This window comes from Emys orbicularis, chromosome 9 (genome assembly GCF_028017835.1).
Source record: "Emys orbicularis isolate rEmyOrb1 chromosome 9, rEmyOrb1.hap1, whole genome shotgun sequence".
NCBI lineage: Eukaryota > Metazoa > Chordata > Testudines > Emydidae > Emys > Emys orbicularis.
In genome coordinates this window covers 74,575,026-74,600,135 of record NC_088691.1, presented here as the reverse complement: position 1 = coordinate 74,600,135, position 25,110 = coordinate 74,575,026, and the positions used below count along the sequence as shown (strand labels likewise).

The 25,110-nt window shown below is 38.1% G+C and overlaps 2 protein-coding genes across 8 annotated transcripts in view; one reads left to right on the top strand and one right to left on the bottom strand.

Moving 5' to 3' along the window:
* The window catches only part of PCOLCE2 (procollagen C-endopeptidase enhancer 2), a 48,470-nt gene extending 44,651 nt beyond the window's left edge, over window positions 1-3,819 (top strand). Inside the window, exons 8-9 of the mRNA XM_065411036.1 lie at window positions 1,707-1,874; window positions 3,689-3,819. Of these exons, the coding sequence (XP_065267108.1) occupies window positions 1,707-1,874; window positions 3,689-3,819 (299 nt within the window). The remainder of the gene's footprint in view (window positions 1-1,706; window positions 1,875-3,688) is intronic.
* Window positions 3,820-9,048: 5,229 nt separating this feature from the next.
* Window positions 9,049-25,110, bottom strand: part of TRPC1 (transient receptor potential cation channel subfamily C member 1) — a 35,884-nt gene continuing 19,822 nt past the window's right edge. For 4 of the 7 annotated variants that reach the window (XM_065410443.1, XM_065410444.1, XM_065410445.1 and 1 more), the window contains 6 exons: window positions 24,290-24,429; window positions 19,846-19,989; window positions 14,637-14,812; window positions 12,621-12,822; window positions 11,825-12,019; window positions 9,049-9,557 (listed from right to left, as the gene is read on the bottom strand). In XM_065410443.1, coding sequence (XP_065266515.1) covers window positions 9,330-9,557; window positions 11,825-12,019; window positions 12,621-12,822; window positions 14,637-14,812; window positions 19,846-19,989; window positions 24,290-24,429 — 1,085 coding nt within the window. In that variant the 3' untranslated portion in view covers window positions 9,049-9,329. The remainder of the gene's footprint in view (window positions 9,558-11,824; window positions 12,020-12,620; window positions 12,823-14,636; window positions 14,813-19,845; window positions 19,990-24,289; window positions 24,430-25,110) is intronic. The other 3 variants (XM_065410446.1, XM_065410449.1, XM_065410447.1) reach the window with 2 other exon arrangements.

Here is a 25,110-nt window from a genome sequence, read left to right as displayed (position 1 = left end):
GGTTTTTTTGGCCATTGAGTGACACAATGCAAGGCACTTTTCTTCTGTCCCGTAGGGCAAGTGAACAGCTTTTAATACTTCACCCAGCTTCTGATGCCTTAAAGTTTGTTCCTCTTTAAAATAAGAGTAAGATTACTAAAATGTTTGTGTATGTGATCTAGGTTTTGAATTAATGCAGAAGGTTTTAATTTTGCTGGCTTTGACCCGTTGGAAAATAAGAGCAATTTCTTTTTATATGTTTTGTATACCTGTAATATTTGGTAGCTGATCTTTAGAAGTATGTTTTCTTAGTCTCCATTAATGTAATATCTATAGTGCTATTGTGATGAGACTTCCACCACATATAACTGCAAGAAGTTCTAAATTAAAAGAATACATAATTTCACAAATGTTTGATCTGAACTGTTGGTTATACCAATGTTTAAACTGTTCAGTCAGCATGTATTAGCTAATTCAAGATCTATTTGATCTCATTCGAAGGTGAACTGCAAAGGAGAAAAATAGTTGTACCGTTTATTGTTCCTTTCATAATTATGGCCTAAAGTTTGCTTCTGCTTGTTTCTTTATATTAGGAATATTACGTCATGTCTTTTTCTTGCTGAGGGCTCTTCAGAGGATTAGAAAACAAGAGTTAGGATAGTGACATTATATAGGCTTAAATTTAAGTGGCAGTCTGTGAATTACTAAAGTCAGTGGAGTTCCATAAATATAAAACCAGTGTGAGATCAGAGTCAGGCCCTAAAATGCACCATTGCCTTTTGACACTGAAGAAAACTGCAGTTCTGCTTTCAGCCTATTGTCATGTCACTATCCCACTCCATTTTTCCAGTGCTCCAAAGAGCTCTCGAGCAAAAACAGGGATGACAAGACCTGATATTTCTGTTGGGGGAGGAAGGGGGAAAATCATCCAAAAGAATGTACTAAACTTTAGAGGTTGTCTTTATGTATCTTAAATAGTAAATAAAAAGGGCACGTTTTTCTTGCTTTGCAGTTCACCTTCTAAAGAAAAGTGTAGGTGTTTTGTGCAGCCTAGCAGTCTCACAATTCAAACAGCAGGTAGGAGGTTCTTCTTACTATAAATATACTAAAATATGTCTGAAAACAAACAGGTTTGATTTTCTGTTTTTCAGAGATCCTACATACCCACAAGTTCTGTTGACATCAATGGGATATGGGGGCGTTCAGCATCTCTGAAAAATCAGGTCAAATATTTTTTATTGGGCATGTGAGCTTAGTGGTGCCTCTTCCTTCTCAAAAAAGAGATATGGATGATGCAGGAGCCCAGTGTAAGACAATTAAATGATGAGTGTAAGAATTTCCAACTATTTTAAAAATCAGAAAGAAAAAATAAGGGTTCATGAAGTCTGACCTCCTGTGAGACACAGGAAGTCAGACTAGATGATATGGTGGTGGGTCCCTTCTTAAACTCTATGATGTTAGTTATTTTTTTAAAGTATCAAAACTTAGAACTGGATTTCCAAGTTGTTGGTGTTTTCTGGAAACAGTTCAATTTTTGACAGACCTCAATATTTTGCAAATATGTTGCAGCCCTCATTTTGGTGGCTGATAATGTATTTCTGTTACCTTCTTACCCTTTAGAAATAAGCAAGAGTTAAAGGGGCATCCATCAAGACTGACAGATAAAAATTTTTAACCTACTATAAGAATAAACATGATACTGAAAACTAATATATTCTTTCTTCTAGTAATAACGGGAACTGTTATCACAGCAGTCACGCGGGGCGGCAGCTTACATGCAACAATATCAATCATAAATGTATATAAGGAAGGAAATTTAGCAATTCAGCAAGCAGGCAAGAATATGAGTGCCAAGATCATTGTTGTTTGTAAGCAGTGTCCTCTCATCAGGAGAGGTAAGTAAATGAGACAAATAACTGCTTTAGGTTTCTGTAAAACTTTGCTCACCATGGCTTCCATTTTCATAGCTCTTCTAACAATTTTAATTAGTCAGCTAATGTATCAGAATTACTCATTTCAAGAAAAAACTATCTAATAGTATAATACATTTTCAGTTGTTTTCAGAATCACTTGATCCAAATGACAGACTTCATAGATAAACATCTACTTGAGTGTAAAACCTAGGTATAGACTTTAAATCCGATAGATATTGTAGGTGAAACAATTCTTACAACTTCATTGATGCAGTGGTTCAGTATCATTATATGATTTTAATAAAATCAACAGGAACTTGTTTTGGTGTTCCCAAATAAAGCTTAACTGGATTTCAGTTTTGGGAGCCTGTTTTCACATGCAGTTATTTAGATAGGGGAAAATGCAAACAGGTTAAACGTAAGAGTACTCAATACGACAACCAAGAGCACATTTGAAAGCACGATGACCTCTCCTCCTCCATAGCTGTTTTGTACTAATTTACCTAATACCTCCCTACCTCAACTATCTTACAGGCAGTCTAATAGTAATAAACCCACTCGATATCAAGTAACATCACTACAGCCATACCAAACAAAATTCTGTATCAAGTATGTCAACCAAGGCAACAGCCAATAAAATGTAATCAAGTTGGCAAGTGTATCGTTATAAGAAATGCTTGGACAAGGTTTCATAGTAACAAGAAATTGAGAACAGACCTCAACCCTGCCTCCTGAGTAAGCTGTAGTAAAAAGCAACAAAGAAACCAAAAATGGAACCAGAACAGGGAAAAATCAGAATAATTTAACCAGAGTATAAAGCAAAACCCTCAGTCTGCCACTGGTATTTCCAACAAGTATCCAAAATGGCCAGCACCGAAGAAGGAATCCGAGTCAGAAATTAATTTTTGCTTTTATCTTTTGCTGCCTGGAATTTGGATATCTGGGAGATATAACAATGTCCTTGATGGAGCAAACAGACACAGTGGCAGATTAGCCACAGGGCCCATGCCCAGGGACCCCCACCAACTGGGGAGGCCCCAGAAAAAATCTGGTGCCAGAGGTGGAAGCCCAGAGCCTCAGCAGGCGGGGAAGGGAAAGCCCCCATGCCCCAACCCCACTCCGCGGCAGCAACGCTGGATGGGCAGGGAAATCCATCCCGCCAGTGCCCTCCAATCCCATCCCTGGCAGAAGCTGCAGGATAGGGGAAGCCCCCCCAGCAGCCTCCAACCCCCTCAGAAGCCCCTGCGTGGGGGAACCCCAAGCCCCCCCAGCAGCCTCCAACCCCCTCAGAAGCCCCTGCGTGGGGGAACCCCAAGCACCCCACACCCGTCCCTAGTAGAAGCTGTGGGGCTGCAGGGGAAGCCTCCATGCCCAACCCCGTTCTCCGGCTAAAGCACCCTGTGGGTGGGGAAGGGAGAAGCCCCAGTGCCCCAACCTTGGTCCCCCGCAGAAGCACAGGGGAAGCCCCAGCACCTGGACCTCCGCTGCAGCCCTGGGACTGGAGGATACTTGTGACAACTGGCTTTTAAAATCATATCTGTCAATGTATATGAGCTTATTAGACAAATTTAAACTGGATGAGACGCATTCTTCTCTAGGTAAGAATCGAACTAGCTGAGTTAGGACTTAAAAAGTAAGTTTTGGCCACCTTATATAATTTAACAGAAGGTGGGGGATGCACCTTTTATGCAATGTATGCAGCACTACCTGTGTAAATAGAGCCCACAAGAGTAGAACTATTCTTTCCAAGTTATGTTTAGAAAGAGATTTGTCTTACGTCACCTTCCTTTCTGTAGGTCTAAACTACATCATCATGGGCCAGCTAGAAGAAGATGGCAGAGGTAAAGTCCTGCCCAACAACTTTATCATGAGTTTCAAGACTAAGAACCAAAAGATCCTGAACACCTTGAAAAACAAACGATGTTAAAATGTGAATCCTGTACTTGCATTCTGTCATCGCTTTGTGAGGAACAATTTTCATACAGTAAAAAAATCAGGAAGATAAAATTGACCAAAACCAAAAAGATCTTGTCAGTCTACTGTCCCTTACATATAACCATGTAACTGGCACTGTCAATTACATAAATATATAGAGGAGAATAGATCCCTAATTTTAAACTGCAAGATTTGCAGCATAACCATCTGATCTGAAGCATACCAAATTCTGACTCCTTTGAAGCTGTCAGTTTATACTTGTCTCAGAAGGATTTTTTTAGGAATGAGTTATGTGCAGATGTAAAATAAGAATAAGTGCAATATTTATAGTAATTCATTTTAACTTAGCCTTTTCTTCTAAAGTTGTTTTATTATATGGGTTCTTGCATTATTATCTATGCTTAATAAAATATTTTAAAACCTCACAATACACCAAGGAATTATCAAGTTCTCCATGTATTAAGTGGGGCATGCTAAAAATAGAAAATCTCTGATCATTTACATGCTTGTGATGCTCTGGGACTGGCATAGCAAGAATGGCAGCACACTTTTTTATAGTGTTTACATTAAAGTCAATGGGAATTGGATTAGGGCTTTTAAAAATCTGAAACTATTACAGTGCAATGCTTTTACCTAGTGATGTTTTATCTACATTGTTTATTTTATTTTTCAGTATTTCACAAATAAAAGCCAAATGATATTGTTAACCTTCACTACATAGGTAAGGGCTAGGAACCAGTCCAGGCCCACTGAACTATACCTGCAAACAGTATGCTTTCGTCTTTCATAGAATGGGAGACCAAGATTCAGAATGACACAGCTTAGTACTGGGGATGCAAATGGTAATATAGCTGTCCCCATAGGCTGATGTGGAAGAAAGAAATGCTACAAAGTAAGAGTGATTCATTTTCTTTTAGACAGTATTCCCACATCATCAGCCTTTATACATAAAGGAAAGGAGATGACTGGCAGGGAGATGCTTGTGATACAACGTCAGTTACTGCTATCCGTTCTGTCCATTGCATCCTGTCTGATCCTTATTCTGAAATAAAAACTCAAGTTAAAGTAGATGGAAGAATGTAGATTTCACTGAAACATAATGGAGAAATTGAACAACAGGTCTGTGGAAGGCAGACAAACTGTTTTTATTTCTGATTCTACAACTACACAAAGCCTGAACTTTGTCACTGACAAATTGTATGTGGTAATAGACGCTCAGGCTTCCTTGGGCGCTTAAGAAATTATCATCCTTTTCAATAAATACTGTCCAGAGGTCAGTTTATCCCTTGGATTCCTCAGATTAAAGAGGTGACTTTAAACATAACCAAATAAAAAGAGAGAATTCTTAAAGGGACATCAATTTGAAAATCATGTCTCTAAAATGTTTCCCTCCCCACCACTGTTTGCATGATGGTAGTGCCTAAAGACACCAACAGAGACTGACATCCCATTGTACTCGGGATTGTACAGAACAAACACACAATGAATGTGAGAACGTTCCTGCTCTGAAGAGAAAAGGGGGGAGGACAGAGATGAAATGATTTACCCAGCATCACCTAGCAGTTCAATGGTAGAGCCAGCAATAGAAGCCTGGTCTCCTGACTCCCCAGCCATTGCTCTACCCACTAAACCAAGCTGCCTCTGCCACTTTGGTGTTCTTAAAGTGACATTTGTTTTCAAACCACATTTGTCATGCTCCAGTTTCACACTTAGTTTTCAAATACTGGTTCATGTGTAGACTCTATGTATTCTGGTACTTGCACGCCTAGACAACAGCTTGGTGACACCTTTACACTCATGCAGTGCTCTGGAAGCCATGTGTACTCTCCCCTACTTACAGGATGTGGGGAGAAGAGAACACAACTATCCAATCTCTGTGTTACAGACTATGCGTCCGGCCCTCCAGACGTTTTAATCCGGCCCTCGTGCTCCCACCGGAGAGCCGGGTTTGGGGCTTGCCCCGCTCCATGCGGCTCCCGGAAGCAGCGGCATGTCCCCTCTCTGGCTCCTATGCCGAGGTTCCCTGCCAATGGGAGCTGTGGGAGTGGCACCTGTGGACAGGCAGCGCAGAGCTGCCTGGCTGGGCCTCCGTGTAGGAGCCGGAGGGGGGACATGCCACTGCTTCTGGGAGCTGCTTGAGATAAGCACCCCCCATGGTCTGCACCCATGCCCCAACCCCAGCCCTGATCCCCCTCCTGCCCTCTGAACCCCTCAGTCCCAGCCCAGAGCACCCTCCTGCACCCCCAGCCCCACCCCAGAGCCTTTATGCCCTCTGCACCCCAACCCCCAATTTTGTGAGCATTCATGACCCGCCATACAATTTCCATACCCAGATGTGGCCCTCGGGCCAAAACGTTTGCCCACCCCGATGTAAATATTAGATATTACTTTGTTAATCGCTGTTCATCAATGTATCCCCCAGCCTCACAACAGCCACTAACACTTGGGTGCCTGACTCACTTCCACAATAGTTATTTTGGATGGCATCATCCCTGTACTGGTGGGTTGTTTTCCCCCCCCCCCCCCATCACCAACATAGGCAGTTTTGTTGGTTTGTGTTTTTTTGGGGGGGGGGGGGGGGGAAGATGCTTTTCGATAGTTGCCGGGAGAGTCCAACAGCTTACTACAAATCTCTTCTCTCAACTCATGGCAGAGGGGGCTCCTGACCCAGCTACTATTGACATCCCCTCCTCATGAACTTCACAGCCTGAACATATCTTGATGTGGTGTGTAATGCATTGGAAATGATAAGCTCGCTCCTAAATATTTGTTTCAAGTATATGTTTTTATTAATATCTAATACAACCATATTTTTCAAATTGTTTTTTCTTCCTTTCCTTTTTTGGAGTATATGACAGAACATATACAGTGCACAGCTTTTATGTTTGGATTATATACTAACACCACTCACCACCCAAGTCAAGAATTTGATCATCCTCTTGTCTTAGAACGTAGTCATTCAAATTAAAAAGCTGATGGACAATTCAGAATCTCTCTACAGAAGGAGAAAAAGGCCTGATGTTTAAACCCCACTTGGGATATGCATAATTCCATAGTACAGAAAATATATTACTTTTACAAGAAATATTTTATAAGAACTTCCTCGAACGGGGGAACACTGACAAAAGCCCCATCTCTCTATCAGCCCCAGGATCAGTTATGGTTATAGGCCACTGTGGCTACCTGCGCCTTTTGGCCTTAAAACTCACTAATTATCTGATATCCAACCCAGAATGTTAGGAGAACACTGCCTCCACAGTATTACTGCCAAACAATCCTCTGTCATAAATATAATGTGTTTTTCATATTAAAAAAATACAGGAGTCTCACATTTTCTCAATTATAGTTTGTCAACTTGAATTATACACAAGCATATGAAGATATACTGTACCCTCTATCACCGAAAACTCACAAAGCCCTTACTTTCCATTGTAAGCAGAATAAAAGTCACAAATAATTATGATGTTCAATAATAATTCTGATACAAACACCTTACAGTTGGCAGCAGTACATTCAGGAAGAACACAAAATATCAAGATAAATTTAAAATAGGATATGAAAAAAATCTCTCACAGGGTACATCTAAACTGCAGCTGGGAGGGTGCTTCTCAACACAAGTAGCCAGACACATGCTAGCTCTGCTCAAGCTAGCGTGCTAGAAATAGCAGTGTAGCTGGGGTAGTGTGGGCAACAACTTGGGCTAGCTGCCTGAGTACAAACCTGCCTGGGCTCCCTAGATACATACTCGGATGGTTAGAAAAAGCCACACCCATGCTACCCGGAGCTACGCTGCTACTTTTAGCAAGTCTGTCTATTGTTACTCCTGGGGGAATTCTGCGCCACTGCGCAATACAGAATTTTGCAGAAATTCATGTTGTGCATGCAGAATTTCCTCCACCCCCCCCCCCCAGAAATGGGCTGCAGTGCTGCTGGTTGCCACTAGGGGCTGCTGGACCCAGCAGAGCCCAGTTCTCACACATAGAAGACACTGCTGGGGGGAGGGGGAGAGAGCTAGAGGGTTCCCAGCAGCTTCCATTCCCTGAGAGAAGGAGATGGCAGTGAGCATCAGGCGGTTTCTCCCTGGGTCCTGAGGAGTAAGGGGGCAGGTGTCTGGGCTGGGGGGAGCATCTCTGGGCTAAGGGGGGCCCTGCAGCTGGGCTCTGGGGGCAGAAGGGGGCAGAAAAACAGGAACTGGATTGTCATAGGGCTTTCTTTAAACTTTCTACTCCTGGGGGAAATTTTGTGTGTGTCTCTATTGTTACCGACATACTTGCTGATAGGATAGGTATTTCGAAATAAATTATCAAAATAATTGAAACTGGCGTTATTATGTAGTGTTATTTTGACAAATAAAATTAGCAGAATTTTAAAACGTGCGCAACATTTTAAATTTTTTGTTGCAGAATTTTTAATACTTTTTTGGCGCAGAATTCGCCCAGGAATACTATTGTGCTGGAAAACACATTCACAGCTGTGGTGTATACATACTCTAAAAGACAGCCTTCTGAATGCACATCTTCCAATGTCCAGGCATAGTGTATGTTCTTACATAGAAATAATTGTACAGTATTTCCATTTGTTTTAATGGACCAGAAATATTTAGCCTGGCAAACAAGTAACATTCATGCTCTAGACCGATATCTAATTCTTGTTAAAAAATATGTTTTCCTATGCCAAAGAACAACTGTGTGTAATCCAGATACACAAGGTTTTCTGAACACTACTCAAAATTAAGAGGCTAATTTTAAAAAAAATTCCCAAATCCCAAGAGTTGCATATTGCAAATGTACACACAGGGTGCTACCTGAAAAATCTTAATATGTTTTTGAGAGGACAGAACTATTTTAAATGGATCCATGAAAGTTCTGGAGATGGGTAGCTTACTGTGGCTCTATGTCCAGAGTTCAGCATCCACAGTACCCTGCAATTTTCAGGGAACAAATCACAAATTTCATTTCCCAATGTTTTACAGTTGTTAATATTCAGTCAACAGCATCATGTACAAAACCATTTTCAGAGTCATGGAGTCTTTTGCAACCTACTTTAAATCATATACTGGTTAAATTTCTATTACGAAAGTACCAGGTATATTTTTAAGTATTGTTAAGATTTCCATCTTTTCCCACAACTTGAAAAAACAGTAACCAAGAGGGACATAACAGCAAATATAGGGGAAATAAATGCAACATGCCAGCTATGAAGACATGAAGCCCGACAGCTAATGTGACCTGTCAAAATCCATATTTTGGGGAACATTTATTGTAAAATGCTATATACATATTTTACATACTGTACATTACACACTTAACGAGCTTAAAAGAATGACAGTTTTTGCATTCATTTCCACATCTTTTGAATTTAGCTGAAACTCATGCAAATACATTTTCAAATTTAAGGTTGTGCAAAAAATTTGCTTTTCTGTTTGGTCTGGCAACAGACTTAGGCCAACACTTTCAACTGTGAGTACCTAAAATTAGACATGTTCCTTTTAAAATCTGGACCTTAGTTTCTTGGATAAAACATAGCATATTTAGATGTCCGAAAGCCAAGCAGATCCCTCATTTCATTTCGGAATTTTGATAGATCTTGCCGCAGTTCATTGAGATTTTCCACAGTTGCTTGATCCATGCTTTGCATCTTTTGTCTCATGGAGGTTAAGTAACGATGGACTAAACAACACATCACCTTTTGGTAATTCTCATCCCTCTTTTGCTTCAGATTTCTCCATTCCTTTAAACAAATATACAGGTTTACTAAACAAAAGGGATTTATTTTAATGTATTTATTTAATTTTTGAGCCCTGAAGCCTGTGTACAATTGCACAGACAGCATTACATATGTGCACACAAATTGGAAATCCGTATGTACCAATTCTCAACTTGTGTACATGTATGTGACACTGTGTGCAGCCTTTTGAGATAAAAATGAGGCCTACAATGCCCAATTCGTGAAGCAGAAACGAAGGTCTTTTAATCTATCTGGCTTGGAAAAAGTTATACAGATGTACGAGATTTCCATCATCTAGTCATTAATAGTATTTCTGTACTTAAATGTATGTTCAGTACAGTCTTTCAATCTGGTTTGCTTGAAATATTTTTGGCTGCAAGAAGGAGCAGTAGCAATTAGTATACATAATTATAGGGTACATTAACTATGTTTATTTAAAGAAAATGTAAAACCAAAAAAAATTAAGAGACTCCAGTGTTCCTTTTTTGGTTATTTATTTTGACATGTCATGTGACATGTTTAAAATTAGTTGTCCCCCCCACCTTCAGCATATTCTAACTGCACCATTTTCAAAATTTTTACAAATTTCAACACTGAAGAAAAAAGTGTTAATAGGTTTTACATCAAGCAGCAGGGCCATTAAATATTGGGTGAGCAGGTTTTGTTTTGTTGAAACATGAAAATTATGCCAGCCTTAATTAAAAACCTCAATTAAAATCTGAAATAATTTGTTTTGTTCCTGTTCTGTGCTGAGTTATATTTTGGATTCATAGACTAACAAAGTTTAAGGCCAGAAGGAACCATTAGATCATCTGGTCTGATTTTCTCTATATCACAGGCCATTATATTTCACCCAGTTACCCCATCTTGAGTTTAACAACTTGTGTTTGGCTAAAGCATCTTCTAAAGCATCCAATCTTTATTTGAAGACCTAATCCACCACTTCTCTTGGTAGTTTGTTCCGAAGGTTAAGCACTCTCAACTTAGAAATGAGGAACACATTTTAAACAATGAATTTTCTGGCTTCAGCTTCCAGCTATCACTGGTTCTTGTCATGCCTTTTCCCGCTAGATTAAATAAGCCTTTAGTATCCCATATTTTCTCCCTGTGAAGATACTTATATGCTGTAATCAAGTCAAACTTCTTTCTGAGAAACTACACAGACTGAGATCTTTAAATCTCTCATTGTAGGGCATTTTCTCCAGCCTTGTAATCATTTTTATGGTGCTTGTCTGCACCCTCTTCAATATTTCAACATCCTTTTTAAAATGCAGGCACCAGAACTGTTACATGGTATTCTATTATTGATCTCACCGATCCCGTATACAGAGATAAAAATCACCTCCCTATGCCTGCTGACTACTTCCCTATTTAAACATCCAAAGATCACATTAGCTCTTTTTTGTCACAGTATCACACTGGAGCTTATGTTGAGTTGCTTGTCCAACAGGAGCCTTAAATCCTTTACATAATCATTGCATTCCAGAATTTACAGTCCCCTGTTCTACAGGTATGGCCTGCATTATTGGATGTATAACTTTGTATTGGCTGTATTTAAACACATTTTGTCTGAATGGGCCCAGGTTACCAAGCAATCCCAAATTGCTCTGTATGTCATCATTATTTACCACTCAACTAATCTTTGTGTCAGCCACCAATTTAATCAGCAGTGGATTATATTTACTTCCAGATCATTGACAAAAATGCTGAATAGCATCAGGCTTTTTACTGATCATTGCAGAACCCCACTAGATCCTCCTCCTCCCACCCCGCATTTGATAAGGATTCCCCACTGACAATGTTTTTTGAGCTCCATCAGGTAGCCACTTCTTATTTCATTTAATGTGGGCTCTGCAGATATTGTATAGTGCTAATTTTTAATCAGTGTGTCATGTGGTACTACATCAAAGATCTTATATAAGTATATTACATTTACTCAGTTACTTTCATCAACTAAACTTATAATCTCTTCAAAGAATTACATCAGGTTTGTTCAATAAGAACTATTTTCCATAAAAATCATGTTGATGGGCAATTATATTCTTACTCTTTAATTCTTCATCAACTGAATCCCCTATCAGCTTAACCATTATTTTGAATATAACTAAGACTATACTTAGAATATATTATTGTGATTTATTTATGATACTACCCACAGCATGATAGGAACTTCCAGAGTAGACAACAAGATAAATTCTCTTAGGTTCATTTTAGCAAGGAATATTTGTATGATTGTTAACATACACTTAACTTTCCAGACAATTTCTTACCTTTAGGCTATTCTGACGTTTGACTTTGCCAGTTGAAGTATGAGAGCCGATCCATTTACTAAGGCTGTTGAAGAGATAGCAGATAGTCTTGGGAGAGGGAATGACATTGAAAGGTGGAGGTAGTGTGCATTTATCATCAAAGTAGCTAAGCCAAAGCTTGGCACGAGCAAATTTCCATTCTTTGTCTTCATGATTCTAAAATACCAGAAATATTAAGATAACAGTGGTAAAATGAACAAGAGAGTCTGCAAAAAAATATGTAATGTTATGAGAATTTATGTTAGTAACTTTATGTGGTTTACATTTTCCAGTACCTTAAACACAAACAATGAATAAATTCACCAATATATGCTATGGCATAAAAAAAGTCAACTACTAGTGTGTATAACTCACATGTTAAATGCACATTAAAGAAATATCTAAAATAACCAAAAGGTTCAATGAACTGACAAAAACTGATTCTATACTCAGCTGCCATTAGACTTCATCTTTAATTCCCACGTGTCCGCACTTAAAAAATTTTTAACACTACAATACTTTGATACAATTAAAACAGGGAAAATAGACAAGCCAAACATTCTTGTCTGATCTCTGCCATTCAGTTCATGACCCTATAAATACTTATGCATGTGAACTCATAGAAACTATTTGCGTGCATAAAGTTACTCATGCGTATGTTTCCACAATCAGGCATTAGACTAGAATCCTCAGTGTAGAGACTAACTCTCTCTTGTACAGCACCAAGAACATTGCTGACACTTTGACTTAAAAAATAATACATAATTAATTTACTTACTGCTATCAGCTGAAAGCTTTTATGAAGCATTGCCACTAAGAGCTTGGTAAGGACAATCACAACCACTACGTTGTAGGTACCAACAATAACAGCGCCCACAAAAGACTGCAATTCTTCACCGTAGCTAAATCTAGTGACAAAGATTGCTACATGTGCTAGGGAGAATATGTACCAGAACAGAGCAAAGCAGGTGCCAATAAACCTACAAAAACAAAATAATCTATGGTTAGATCACATATAAAAAACCTTCACACAAATGTAAAAGAAATTAACATGTGAATTCAATTATTCAGCATGAACTGCCAGCCTCATTCAATTACTAATTAAGGGCCAGACGGATACTGTTATTTATGTTGAATAGTTCTTTACATCATAAGCAGTCCCACAAATCAGCAGGGCTATTTATAGAGTCACGTGCTACAGACTTGTCAGTAAGGGTATCACAATCTGGCCCTAAGTAATAATATATCAGAGCCTTTCTTTCCATTTCAAATCATTACATTTAAAATAGTAGTTTTCCCTAAAATACTTTTTCTCAACCCTTCCCCTCCAAAAAAACAAAACAAAAATAGACAATATCTAGATGCAACATTGGCTTAATCCAATGCCCAACACAGTGACTATAAAGACTCTGATTGACTTTACTGAATTTTGGATCAGGTCTTATACGAGTGAGGTTCAGTATTTAATGGTAACTGATCAACATAATAATGAAACACTATCACTGAAGAAGTTCTAGTTTTCCCAGAGAGACAGTCACCAAGTAATTCAACTTTATAATCTCAGTGGACGCATATGAAACATTTTTATTATCTGCAGATCACTGAGTTTATAAGCCATACTGTAGTATAGATCTTCAAGGCACCTTGATTTCAACTTAATGCCCAGCTGCTGTGGAGACACTTCACAATATATTAAAATAAAATGAACCTCAAATTTCGAATCACTACAGTTTAAACAGGTATAGTTTAGAAAAAAAATAAACATTTTTGAGTCTTTATAGTTCATCTTGAAGTTGTTAATGTAGGAAGGAACATATGGATCAACCCACGGTGTGCAAATTTTCTGCTTATCAGAATTATGAAAAAATTGTCACTGTGCATACACAAATTTAATGTCTCTGTCATTCTACAATTTAAAAAATACCAAAGCACTCCAATTTATATTATTATTTTAACAGCCTTCAAAAAATTTTTAAAGATATCTTTAGCTGACTGAAATGGAAGAAAGTATCTGTAAATTGAAACTTTTCTATGTTTCTTCTTTTACAATTTTGTACTTACAAGCATAAAAACCAATTGCAGTAGGCAGCAATGTAGGTTATCTAGTAGCTTTTCATCACTTGATATCCAAATACTAATCCAATAAGTAGAGCAAAGCTTGTGTAATGACAGCACTTGTTGGCTCAAGTTGGTGCTATTAACTCCTCACGTCATATGCATTAAATTTGTTTACCTCACTAAAATAAATAAATAAAAGCTTACCAAGGGTAGGTCTTGTAGGCAAATTTTTATCCCAGTACTAGTTTTAAATATCACAGAAAATGGAATTTCATAATGGATTGTTGGGAATCACAATACTCCACAGACCGCCTGCACTGTAACAACAGCGTGCTAGTACTGTTGTATACTATAAGTGGAAATGCCCACATTATACCTTTTTTTTATTACAAGTGTGGACAGTAGGAAACAGTTTCTTAATTGTGTTAGGGAATGTCATTTTAGCCTCAATAGGCTGAGTCTACACTGTTTTTTGTGAAATTCAAACCACTCACGTTGTACTGGTGAATAGACTTGATGCTTGTGTTTCTACCAGTGTGTTATCTATCCTTACTTAGAGACCTGCCAATACATTAATGTTCAGTTGATACCATTGGTGGAGCTGCAACTATGGTGAATCCAGGTCATAATTTTCCAGTATACATACACCACTCAGGTAAATATCCTGCAGAGTCAGCGTAAATGTCCTGCAGCAGATTTTTTAAATTAATATTTTATTTAACATTCTAAAACTCACGAATGGAATGTGTCATTGCTTTGCTGTTCACAGAAGATCCCTGCACAGTCCTTCTCTTCATTTACAGTAAATCCTTTGTCATACAGTTGGGTCAATCCAATTGTGAATGAGAACAAGACAAGAAGGAACATCCCTAGGAATTTTCCAAAGTCTTGCAACATCTGCCCCATTGAAATCTGTGGAACAGATTACCAATTTCCATTAACAATGAAATATTAATAACTTATCAATATTCCTTCACTCAGTCCCTACCAGAAAAAATATTGTGAACCCTACATTTTTAAATTTAATGTCAATACCTTTGTATCAGAATTCAGGACTGTAGCCAAGAACAGTCAATATCAGGTATATTTAGGATATAGAGATGAAATATAAGTATTTCTTAACATTGTAACACATAACCAACAGGCCCGTAAGATATTAGGCTTAGACAAATAAGGCCTCAGGCCTAAAAACGGGTAGATTTGAGCAGCTGAGTTACCCTGGATCACAAGATGAAACAGTCAAAGGAATACATGTGTTAAACTGCTAATATTTAGAAAATATATATTGCAATGTACCAGATGAAGCTGCTTAGAGTTTTATGGGGATTTTTGCAGACATAGGGTGTCAGCAAGTTGTCCTGGTGACTGAGTAATGTACATGTTAACAACAATAAGGGGAACTAACAAGTTAACCTATGAAAAGTGGAGCATCCCAAAAGTAGTGGGGTGTGGAAGTTCAAATAAGGAAAAGGGGTTGAAACCTTCAGAAATATGTATGAACCCCAGTGAGTGTCAGCACAGCATATTATAAAAGTTGTATCTTGACCTGCGTGTCTTAGGAGACGCTAGGATGATATCCACTGGCGATGATGGTGACGATGAAGATGTGGAGGAAGATAATGAGTGACACTTCAGGGTTCCCCAGCAAGAGGCAAACATGAGTGATGCCAACCATAGAGCTAACACTTTGCACCCTTTCTTTTGTTGTATTTCAGTGTTTGTGGGACTGTAAACTTTATCTACTTCGTGGGTTTGTTAATAGAGGGACTTGTGATAAATTGCAGCTGTTTCTCATGTGCTTTGTCAATTTCTCATTCTAATAACATTGTTAATAATCTTTCTGATGCTGTAGCCACTTATTAGACTGAACCCTTATTGACTACTGTGGCCTAAGAAATTAATCAATAATCAATACACCAATCCATCAATTAGGCTACAGGATAATTAATGTGTTACAAAATATGTAAAACAAATGGTTTTCCTTAAACCAGTTAAATTGTTTTTCAGAAATCAGTTTAAGTTATTATAGGCAAAACAAAATGTTTAAGAAAAAATTTCAGGTACTAACAATGCAAATTACTGCCTTTCAATAAATGGTAAATCATTAATTTGCACACAATATCCTGCACTCATAATTTAATGCAGATGACAACTAAGTGCAAATGAGCAACAAACATCAGAGTGTGCTGCATCTGAACAATAATGCCAACACCAATTTATCAAGTTCCTTTTAAGAGTAGATGTAGCATTTAATACGGACATCGAAGTCACCAAAACTGTAGGTAGCATAATTCAGTGTAGACCACAAAATACCATACCTACACCCATTTGTGGGGTACATTACTACTCCACAAAAAAAATACAGCTAATTTAGATGCATGTCCCTAAGTTACCAATGTAAGTGCACCTAAAATAAAAGTCTGCAGTAGTTTAACTAAATCATTTTTCAAAACAAATTAAATTGGTATATTTTTCCAGTATAGATAAGGGCTAAGTGCATTATTAGGTCTATGTAAAATGTATGACATTTAAACAAAAATACAGTATGAGCTGTTTCCCACATTTAAGTACTACAAAGTTATTCCACAATCTAATATTTACAGCACATATGATGGCCCTTACATCACGGGGTATGTGAGCTCTAAAACAGATTTAACCATGTAAAAGTGTAACCCTAATCTCTGAGTCACTACAAATATACACGATAGACAGACACAACTGACTTCCTCCAGAAACTCCGCAACATTAACAACCTCCCTCAGAACACCATCCTTGCCTCCCTATACACCAATATACCTCACAACGACGGAATCGTTGTCTGCCTCAAATATCTACAATACAATGGACAGCACTCAGATATCCACCCCAAACTCATTGCTAAACTCATCCATTTTATCCTAACCCATAACAATTTTACATAACACACACACACTTTGTTCAAACCATGGAAACAGCCCTGGATACTAGGATGGCTCCCCAATATGCCAACCTCTTCACTGGCTACCTTAATGAGAAATTTCTGGACAACTGTACTATGAAACCAAGGATGCCCCTGAGACACATCAATGATATTTTGATCCCCTGGACAGACGATCTAAACTCCTCATAGATTTCCACCATAACTTCAACAACCACCACACGTCCATTAAATTCTCTCTAGAACAGTCCTACACCAGCATCAACTTCCTGGAAACCACAATCAGGTGTAACAGTAGAACCCTACAGACAACTATATATAAGAAACCAACAGATCACAATACTTACCTTCACAGATCAAGTAACCACTCCAAACACACCAAGAAATTGGTTATCTACAGCCAGGCCTATTGATACCACAGAATATGCTCCAAGAAAAAAGTTAGAAACACACTTAAAACTGCCTTCACCAAACAAGGACACTCCACCAAAGAAGAATATCGCATCATGGAATGAACTACCCAAATATCCCAACAGAATCTGCTTCAATACAGAAATAAAACCCCTTCTGACCGCACCATCCCCTAATTGTCACCAACCACCCCACTCTGGAACTTATGTGGAACATCGTTAACCAATTACAACCCACACAATGGAGACCACATCCTCAAAGAAATCTTTCCCAAGTCCCCCTCTTCTGGCCTTCAAACAACTCCCCAACCTCACCCTCAGCAGAAAGCTCCAGACCAGGACCCACCAACTCAAAGTGGCACCACGTCCTGCAATAACAACAGATTCAAAACATGCAGATATATCTCCACTGCTATGATGATCAATACCTTCCACAACACACCTTTCAAGATCCATGGGCCCTACACATGCCTATCACAACATGTGGTGTACCTCATCCACTGCACTAAATGCTCCAACAACAACTATATGGGTGAAAACAGACAATCCTTACGCTCTCAAATGAACTCACACAGAAAAACGATAAAAGACAAAAACATCATAATCACCCGGGTGAACATTTTTCACAAAATGATCACTCCATATCTGATCTCTCAGTCTCCGCCCTCAAAAGAAACCTGCACAACACCTTCAAAAGACAAGCCTGCGAGCTTAAATTTATAACTTTGCTAGACACTACAAATCATGGTCTTAATAAGCCATAATTCTAGTGTCTTTATTATGACAATCTATAGCCCACTAACCCCCGTTTTTGTCCTATGACTGCAGGGTGTTAACGGGCCACTTCACCTTGAATGATCCCTTAGAATATGTGTTAACTACTTATACTACATAATCTGTTCCAGTTTCTATTTAGCTGTGACACTCTGAGTACCTTTCCCAGACCTGAAGAAGAGCTCTGTGTAGCATAAAAGCTTTTCTCTATCACCAACAGAAGTTGGTCCAATAAAAAATATTATCTCACCCACCTTCTCTCTAATATTTGGGGACCAAAACAGCTATAATACTACGGAAAGACAGACAGACGGGCCATCGTATGTGCTGCACTGTGGTCCACTGTGTTCTAAAGAAAGTGATTTTAGTTTTACTTCCATGCAGCTTTCTTGTTTTGGGGGCATTATATATATTTTGGATCCAGAGATTAGTAGTACACTGCTGTTTTATAGGATGTATACATCTTTGGACTATATGAAAAGTAAGGGATCTCTGTACCAAGCTGCGACCTAGGACAGAGAGTAAGAGCTGTCAGATTTAGTATTTCCTTAATTTTATAATTTTCATCCTTTCAAAACAAGTTACAAAACCCAGCAAAACAAAATTATGCTGCCAAAACATGAAAGCTGCATGGAAGTTAAAAAAAAAAAAAAAAAAAGGCACTTTCTTCAGAGTACAGTGGACCAGGCAACTAGTACACAGATCAGATACCTGTTACTCTAACTATAGTCATATTATATCTTTCCAAGTGTTTATAATTTGTAGACAACTTGAAAGCTGAAAATGTTAGTACACAAAACCAAATTTTGTAAAAAGCTCTTTTTAATATATCTAGTACTAAAACTTATAACTGACTTATTTCTTAAAATAGGTTTCATAAGCCAACATGTAAAATGATTCAGTACTTAAAAATATCTCTAACAGCCAACAGAACACAGTAGCTTCCCTTCATTTTTCTCTGTTGGGGTGCCACACCATGTTTAATTACTACTATTTGAACTTGTGACCTACTTTTGGAAAATACTTTAAGAGTTGTTGCTCAAGTTGTACTGGTCAACAGTAATAACAAGATTCAGTGTGAAACTGAATAGGGTGACTGTTGACTATTTTTGTTTATTCAGAATTTTGACTTCACTACATAGCTGCCTAATAAAAATACATAAGAAAGATATAGTACATAAACAGGTATGTTAAACAGCAAACCTCTTTGAAATGTAGGAGATATGTTTTTACAACAATACAAATACAGATACAAATACACTGAAATTAAAGTAATACTCTTACTTTAACATCAATATGTTAAGTAGCTGCCTGAAAGTATGCAAATGCTTTTTCATTGTGTGAGCACGTGTGTGGGGAAGAAAAATGAGAAACAAATAAAAAGAAAAGTGGCAAAATAACTGGAGATACAGAACCATAGCTAGAAAGAGACACAAAGACAAGAGAAAAGAACTGTTTGAGACGATTATAGAAAGAGGCAGTTAATGTTAATCGGCTACAAAACACAAATATTCTTTCTAAAGTAACTTCTATCTTGAATTTTTTTAAAAATTCAACATGTGAAATTTCTATTACTTATCCTTTTCAGAGCACAATTAAGGGGCTACATTTTATTAGAGCCAAAATAAATCTGTTAAAAGAATGTTAGGTTGCAAAGTCAAGCACTCTATAAAGTTCGGAAATGCCAGATTTGAATGCTCAATCTTAATTTTGTCCATCCTGTACCCTGAATGAGGGAGGGGAATATGGAAAAAATAGTATATGATCATGCAATTAAAGACTATATCATAATACATATGTACAAGTTCAAGTCTAGCATTTTCTCTGTCAGCAATATTATTTACCTGAAGTGGTCCTAGGATAGAACTGGTTGTATACATGAAGAAGAGTCTAAGGTAACTAAGAACATTAGCAAAAGCAAAGAGACCTTCTGCCACCAGTGTAGGATGGAATGCGTCCCAGTCCTTTCTATCAGCAAAATCATGGAACTAGAGTTTCAAAACAAAAAGCTGAAGTTACTTACATTATTTAAAAAAAAAACAAAAAAAAAAACTATCACAATTGTAATTCAAAGGTATTCTACAATAAATGATGAGTTTGCCTTCAGACAATGTATTCTATATAGCTAAAACAACACTTTATACAGATACAAGCCAGAGTGGTTAGTAGATAGGGCATTGAACTGGGAGTCAGGTGACTTAGGTTCAATTCAAGGCTCTGCCACTCACCTCTACTGTGGGCGCTTGGGAAAGTCACTTCTTCTCTGGGTGTTGTTTTCCTTCCTACTCTGTATTACCTATTTAGGTTGTAAACTCTTTGAAATAGGGACTCTCACTATGTGCATGAACAGCACCTACCACACAGGGCCCTGATATAGGCACTACTGTAAAACAAATAACGATAAGTAAAAAAATACTGTAAAACACAGAACAAACCAACTTATGTAATGATGATAGACTTGCAGGTCTTAACCAATTTTGGAAGGGGAGAGGACTTAGAGATAATGGTTCCTTTAGAATGATGGATGTCTTATGAGTATACACACACTTCTACCCTTCACACATCTGATATCTGCCACTCTCAAGAGGTCACACTTGAGAAATCATAAGCAATAAGAAACAGATCAAAAGAGAGGGAGGGCAGGAGTGAGCATACATAATTTTGGCATTTATTATTTCATGGCAGGCCATAAGACTATGGTATGGCAGAAAGCTGCATCAGCAGATAGGAGCATGTCTGGCCCAAATGATAGCAATCCAGCCCAGGATCACTTATACTGAAAGATGATGGAATGCACCAGTGATCAAACAGCTGCCCTACAGATTTCTTTATGCTCTGTTTCCTTCTGTCCATGATGTGGAGAATGCTCTGACTGAATGAGCTTTTGAGTCTTGAGGAGGAATTTTGCCAGAAGAAAAGTAAGTAGTCTAATGGCCAATTTGATCTATCAGGAAGGTTTCTTTTATGACAGCCAAGCAGAGGTAACAGCTCATAGGTTTATTTCCAACCCCAAGATCTTCCTAGATAATACTTAAAAAAACTCAGCATAAGGACCTCAAAAGCAATGACGAGTTTTGGGAGAGGTTCAGGTTTTGGTGAAAGGGATGATCACTCAGAATGGAGAGATCTGAATTCCACTTTTAATTACTGTCCATTGACAAGGGGTATAAATTTAGGATTAAATACTCCCCTCAATCCACAGTAAAACTCCCAATAGAACTTTCTGAAAATGTCCAAGGGTAGACTACGACTTTAATGTGTAACTGAATTGTTTTATTATTTGTTCAATATCACATTCAGCACTCCATAGGACAATATATCAACTTTAAGATTATTGCTATCTCTGACCTTTGTTTCCCACCCTTCGGCTTCATCCTTTTTTAGTTTCCTTTTTCTTCTCTGTCTTTGTCTCTCTCCTGTTTTCCCTCTGCATTTCTTTCCCTGTACCAATTCTCATTTCAGAGCCTCATGGGCTTCAAACTCCCCTTTCCCATTATATCTAAGATACTGTTTTCCCTCCTACTCTGTCTTGTCTATTAGGATTGTAAACTCTGAAATAGGGACACTCACTATGTGCATGAACAACATACCACACTGGGCCTTGGTATAGGCCCTGATATAGGGCTGTAATATCTGAGCACCTCACAAACTAATATTTGTATCCTCATAACACTTCAGTGAGGTACAGAAGTGCTATTATCCCATTTTAAAGTTGAGGAACCAAGACATGGAGAGACTAAGTGACTTGGCAAAGTCCACACAGGCAGTTTGTGGCAAAGTAAGAACTGAATCCAGATCTCCCAAGTCCCAGGCTAGCAACCTAAACACTGGACCACCCTACTGCTCGCTAAAACAATTCCATCCTCTAAAAAATGATCAGCAATAACACAATTAATGCTGACATTACAGTGTTGCCACTGGGAAGTAGACTAAACATCCATGTACAACAGAAGGGTTGAAAAGAATGGTGGAACTGTATGGACTAGAAGTTTGTAGAGGGTCATCCCTCTTGAAAAGCCTTCCATAATTATCAGACTGAAATATCAGAGAACAAGGTTACAGAAATATTTCTGTATTTAGCAAATAAGAAAATGATCCTCATATTTCTTGTCAGAGGACTCTCTCTGAATGACTGCGATTTTACTTCTTTTTCCAACTCCTCGGGAAGGGCAGAAGCTGTTTGTGATTATAGTCTCATGTACCAATAATGATTGTCTGTTTATTGTTTCATTATCAGAAGGCACCAAGTATAATCATATGAGGCGTTACAACCCTGTAAGCTTTTTCTTCCCCGAGTATGGAATGAGGAAGCTGTTCAATATTTTTTATTTTCATCATTCAATTAGTGGTCCCTGCCTTATTTACTGCACACCATCCATGCCTGCAATGAATATAGAATTCATTTTCTAATGGTCTTTCCTAGTGTGCTCATCACCAAGTGCTTCACAAATATTTTAAGGTGCATGCACAACTGATTGGAAAACTGTACTCAGAGAGTAGTTATCAGTGGTTCACAGTCAAACTGGAAGGGCATAACGAGTGGGGTCCAATAGACATCTGTCCTAGTCCTGGATCTATTCAATACCTTCATAAATGATTTGGAGAATGGCATACAGTACACTTATAAAGTCTGCAGATGATACCATGATGGGAGGGGTTGCAAGCACTATTGCCAGAGGTATTGAGCATTCACAGCTCTGATTGACTTCAGTTTCATTTATGAATGTTCAACACGTTTACAAGTCAGGCCCCAGCTATCTCAAGACGGCTACACAGAAAATGAGGAACACAGGATTAGAGGCCACCTGTCAGAAATTTGGTTTAAGTGACTTGTTGAGCAACACATAAGATTGTGGCAGGGGGAAGGACAGAATTCAGTTTTCTTAGGTGGCATTCACCTTAACAACAAGCCAAGCCTTTCTCTTCATGCAGTCTGTTACCTTATTCTCCACACACCTTACAGAGCAAATGAGTTACAGATCCTTCAAACAGCCTCAATGATTATACAATCCTGATTCACACCCTGAACACCATCTATCCTGTACACTAAATGAGGCTGCGATCCCATGGAAAAAAAATAGTACGTGACTGTGTAACAAAAGACTGTTTCATAATGTACACACCTGCCAGGTGGATTAAGGAATGAAGGCTGAAGTGGCAACCTGCATTCTGGCATTTCCTAACATCCGAATACTTGATTTTTCAATCTTAATGAGGTTTGTTAAATTTTTTTGTATGTAATTTCCTAGACTTTTTTTTAAAAGGAAAGGGTAAAAACAAATTCTGTCATGTGTCACTGAAGAAACTTATAATGCCTCATCATCACTTAGGTTTGAACTCTGAATTTTCAACATTATTGCACACCTTGAAGTACAAGATAACTAAATTAGCTGGCAGCAGGAGAAGGCTGTTTTCCCAGCAGGGGAATGACCACCAAACCTATTTGCTGGATCTGGGCAAGTAGTCAGGGACAGCCTGGCACGCTCTGCCTCCCCCCCAGGAAACAGAAGTTTCCTTCCCATGTGATTTCCCCACCCACGGAGAGGGGAGATGAACCATGTGCTAGGTTCAGGGATGCCTGACCAGGTTCTCTCCCTTCTCATTTGCCAGAGCGGAGATCTGCTATAAGGTTCCCATTGCAGTGTCTGCTGCTGCTGCATTAGCCCAGACTTTGAGACTATTCATGTTCAGTTATTTCTGCAAGCTGACAAAACTTTGCTTATGATGTAACCAACAGAAAGGAAATGGTGATTTTCAAAGGTTATACACCTCAGTCAACAGAATTTAATGGAGAAAAGAAAAGGCACTTTTCTGGCCTCAGGGCTTTCTCCCTGCTGAATTTAAAAGGCCTGCTGCATACAACTGAGGCGTTAGAGTTTCAAAAAAAAAAAAAAAAAAAATGTTCTATAATAGAAAGTGTTCAGCAACCTTAATATAGGTCAAATCTAGTTCTCTCTAAAAAGCTAAAGAATCAGGGTAGCTGACGTGCCAGTTTCAGACAGGGGTATGTGTATAAGTTCATACCCTATTTCTGGAGTTTAAGCAAATGCAACAAAACATCCTTACATCTAGCAAAACTATAATTTCAAAATAGAAACTGTTGCTAGCCCCTCATGTGCTTATGTTCTGCATCAGTGTTAAATATGTGCAGACTAAGATGAGACTATGGCCTTAAATATTTAGGACTGCAGAATTATTTTTCCTAAGCCCTTGTCAAAATAAAAAAAATTCTGTATTTCCCCCCAATCAGCCCCAGTTGGGCTTGAGATCTGAGTTGTGGATATTCACCTTGTTATGAGCAACTACTTTGAGAGCAAAAGTTGCCAAATAGAGGGAATTCATGACAAAACTAAGCTGATTACGAGATTCTTCTAAAAAGTCTTCCAGGCCTTCATACCAAAGTCTTTTGACATCTGACCACACCATTCCTGGTGGAGAGAAAAAGAAAACAAAAAGATGTCACTGTATTATACTGTATAGGCTTTCTACTAGTTCTAGTGTGTTCCAGATGGGTGTTTTGTTTTGCTTTTAAACTAAAATAAGGGCACCTACTTCTTTTTGAAGTGTTTTAATGAGAAGGAGGAAAGGGGGAATTTTGTAACTCTATCTGAATAGTATTGAGTTTTGTCCTCCCTTTGTCCAGACACAAAATGTTGTCAAATATGTGTTGCTCATAGAATTACTCATGAAGCATGGAACATATCTTTAGTGCACAGTCTCTACTGTTATACTGGAGGCTGGTTTAAGTATGCTAGGTCTATTGTTTTTCCTTAAAGAGGCTTCTTTCCACCTGTGGATTAAATCATTATCACTCCTAATCTTACTAGAAATTTCTCTGGATTTTACAATTTATTAGGGCTGTCAAGCGATTAAAAAAATTAATCAGGATTAATCGCACTGTTAAACAATAATAGAATACCATTTATTTAAATATTTTTGGATGTTTTCTACATTTTCAAATATATTGATTTAAATTACAACACAGAATACAAAGTGTACAGTGCTCACTTTCTATTTATTTTTTATTACAAGTATTTGCACTGTAAAAAAAAAATAGTATTTTTCAATTCACCTAGTACAAGTACTATTTATTTATTTTTATTTACTAT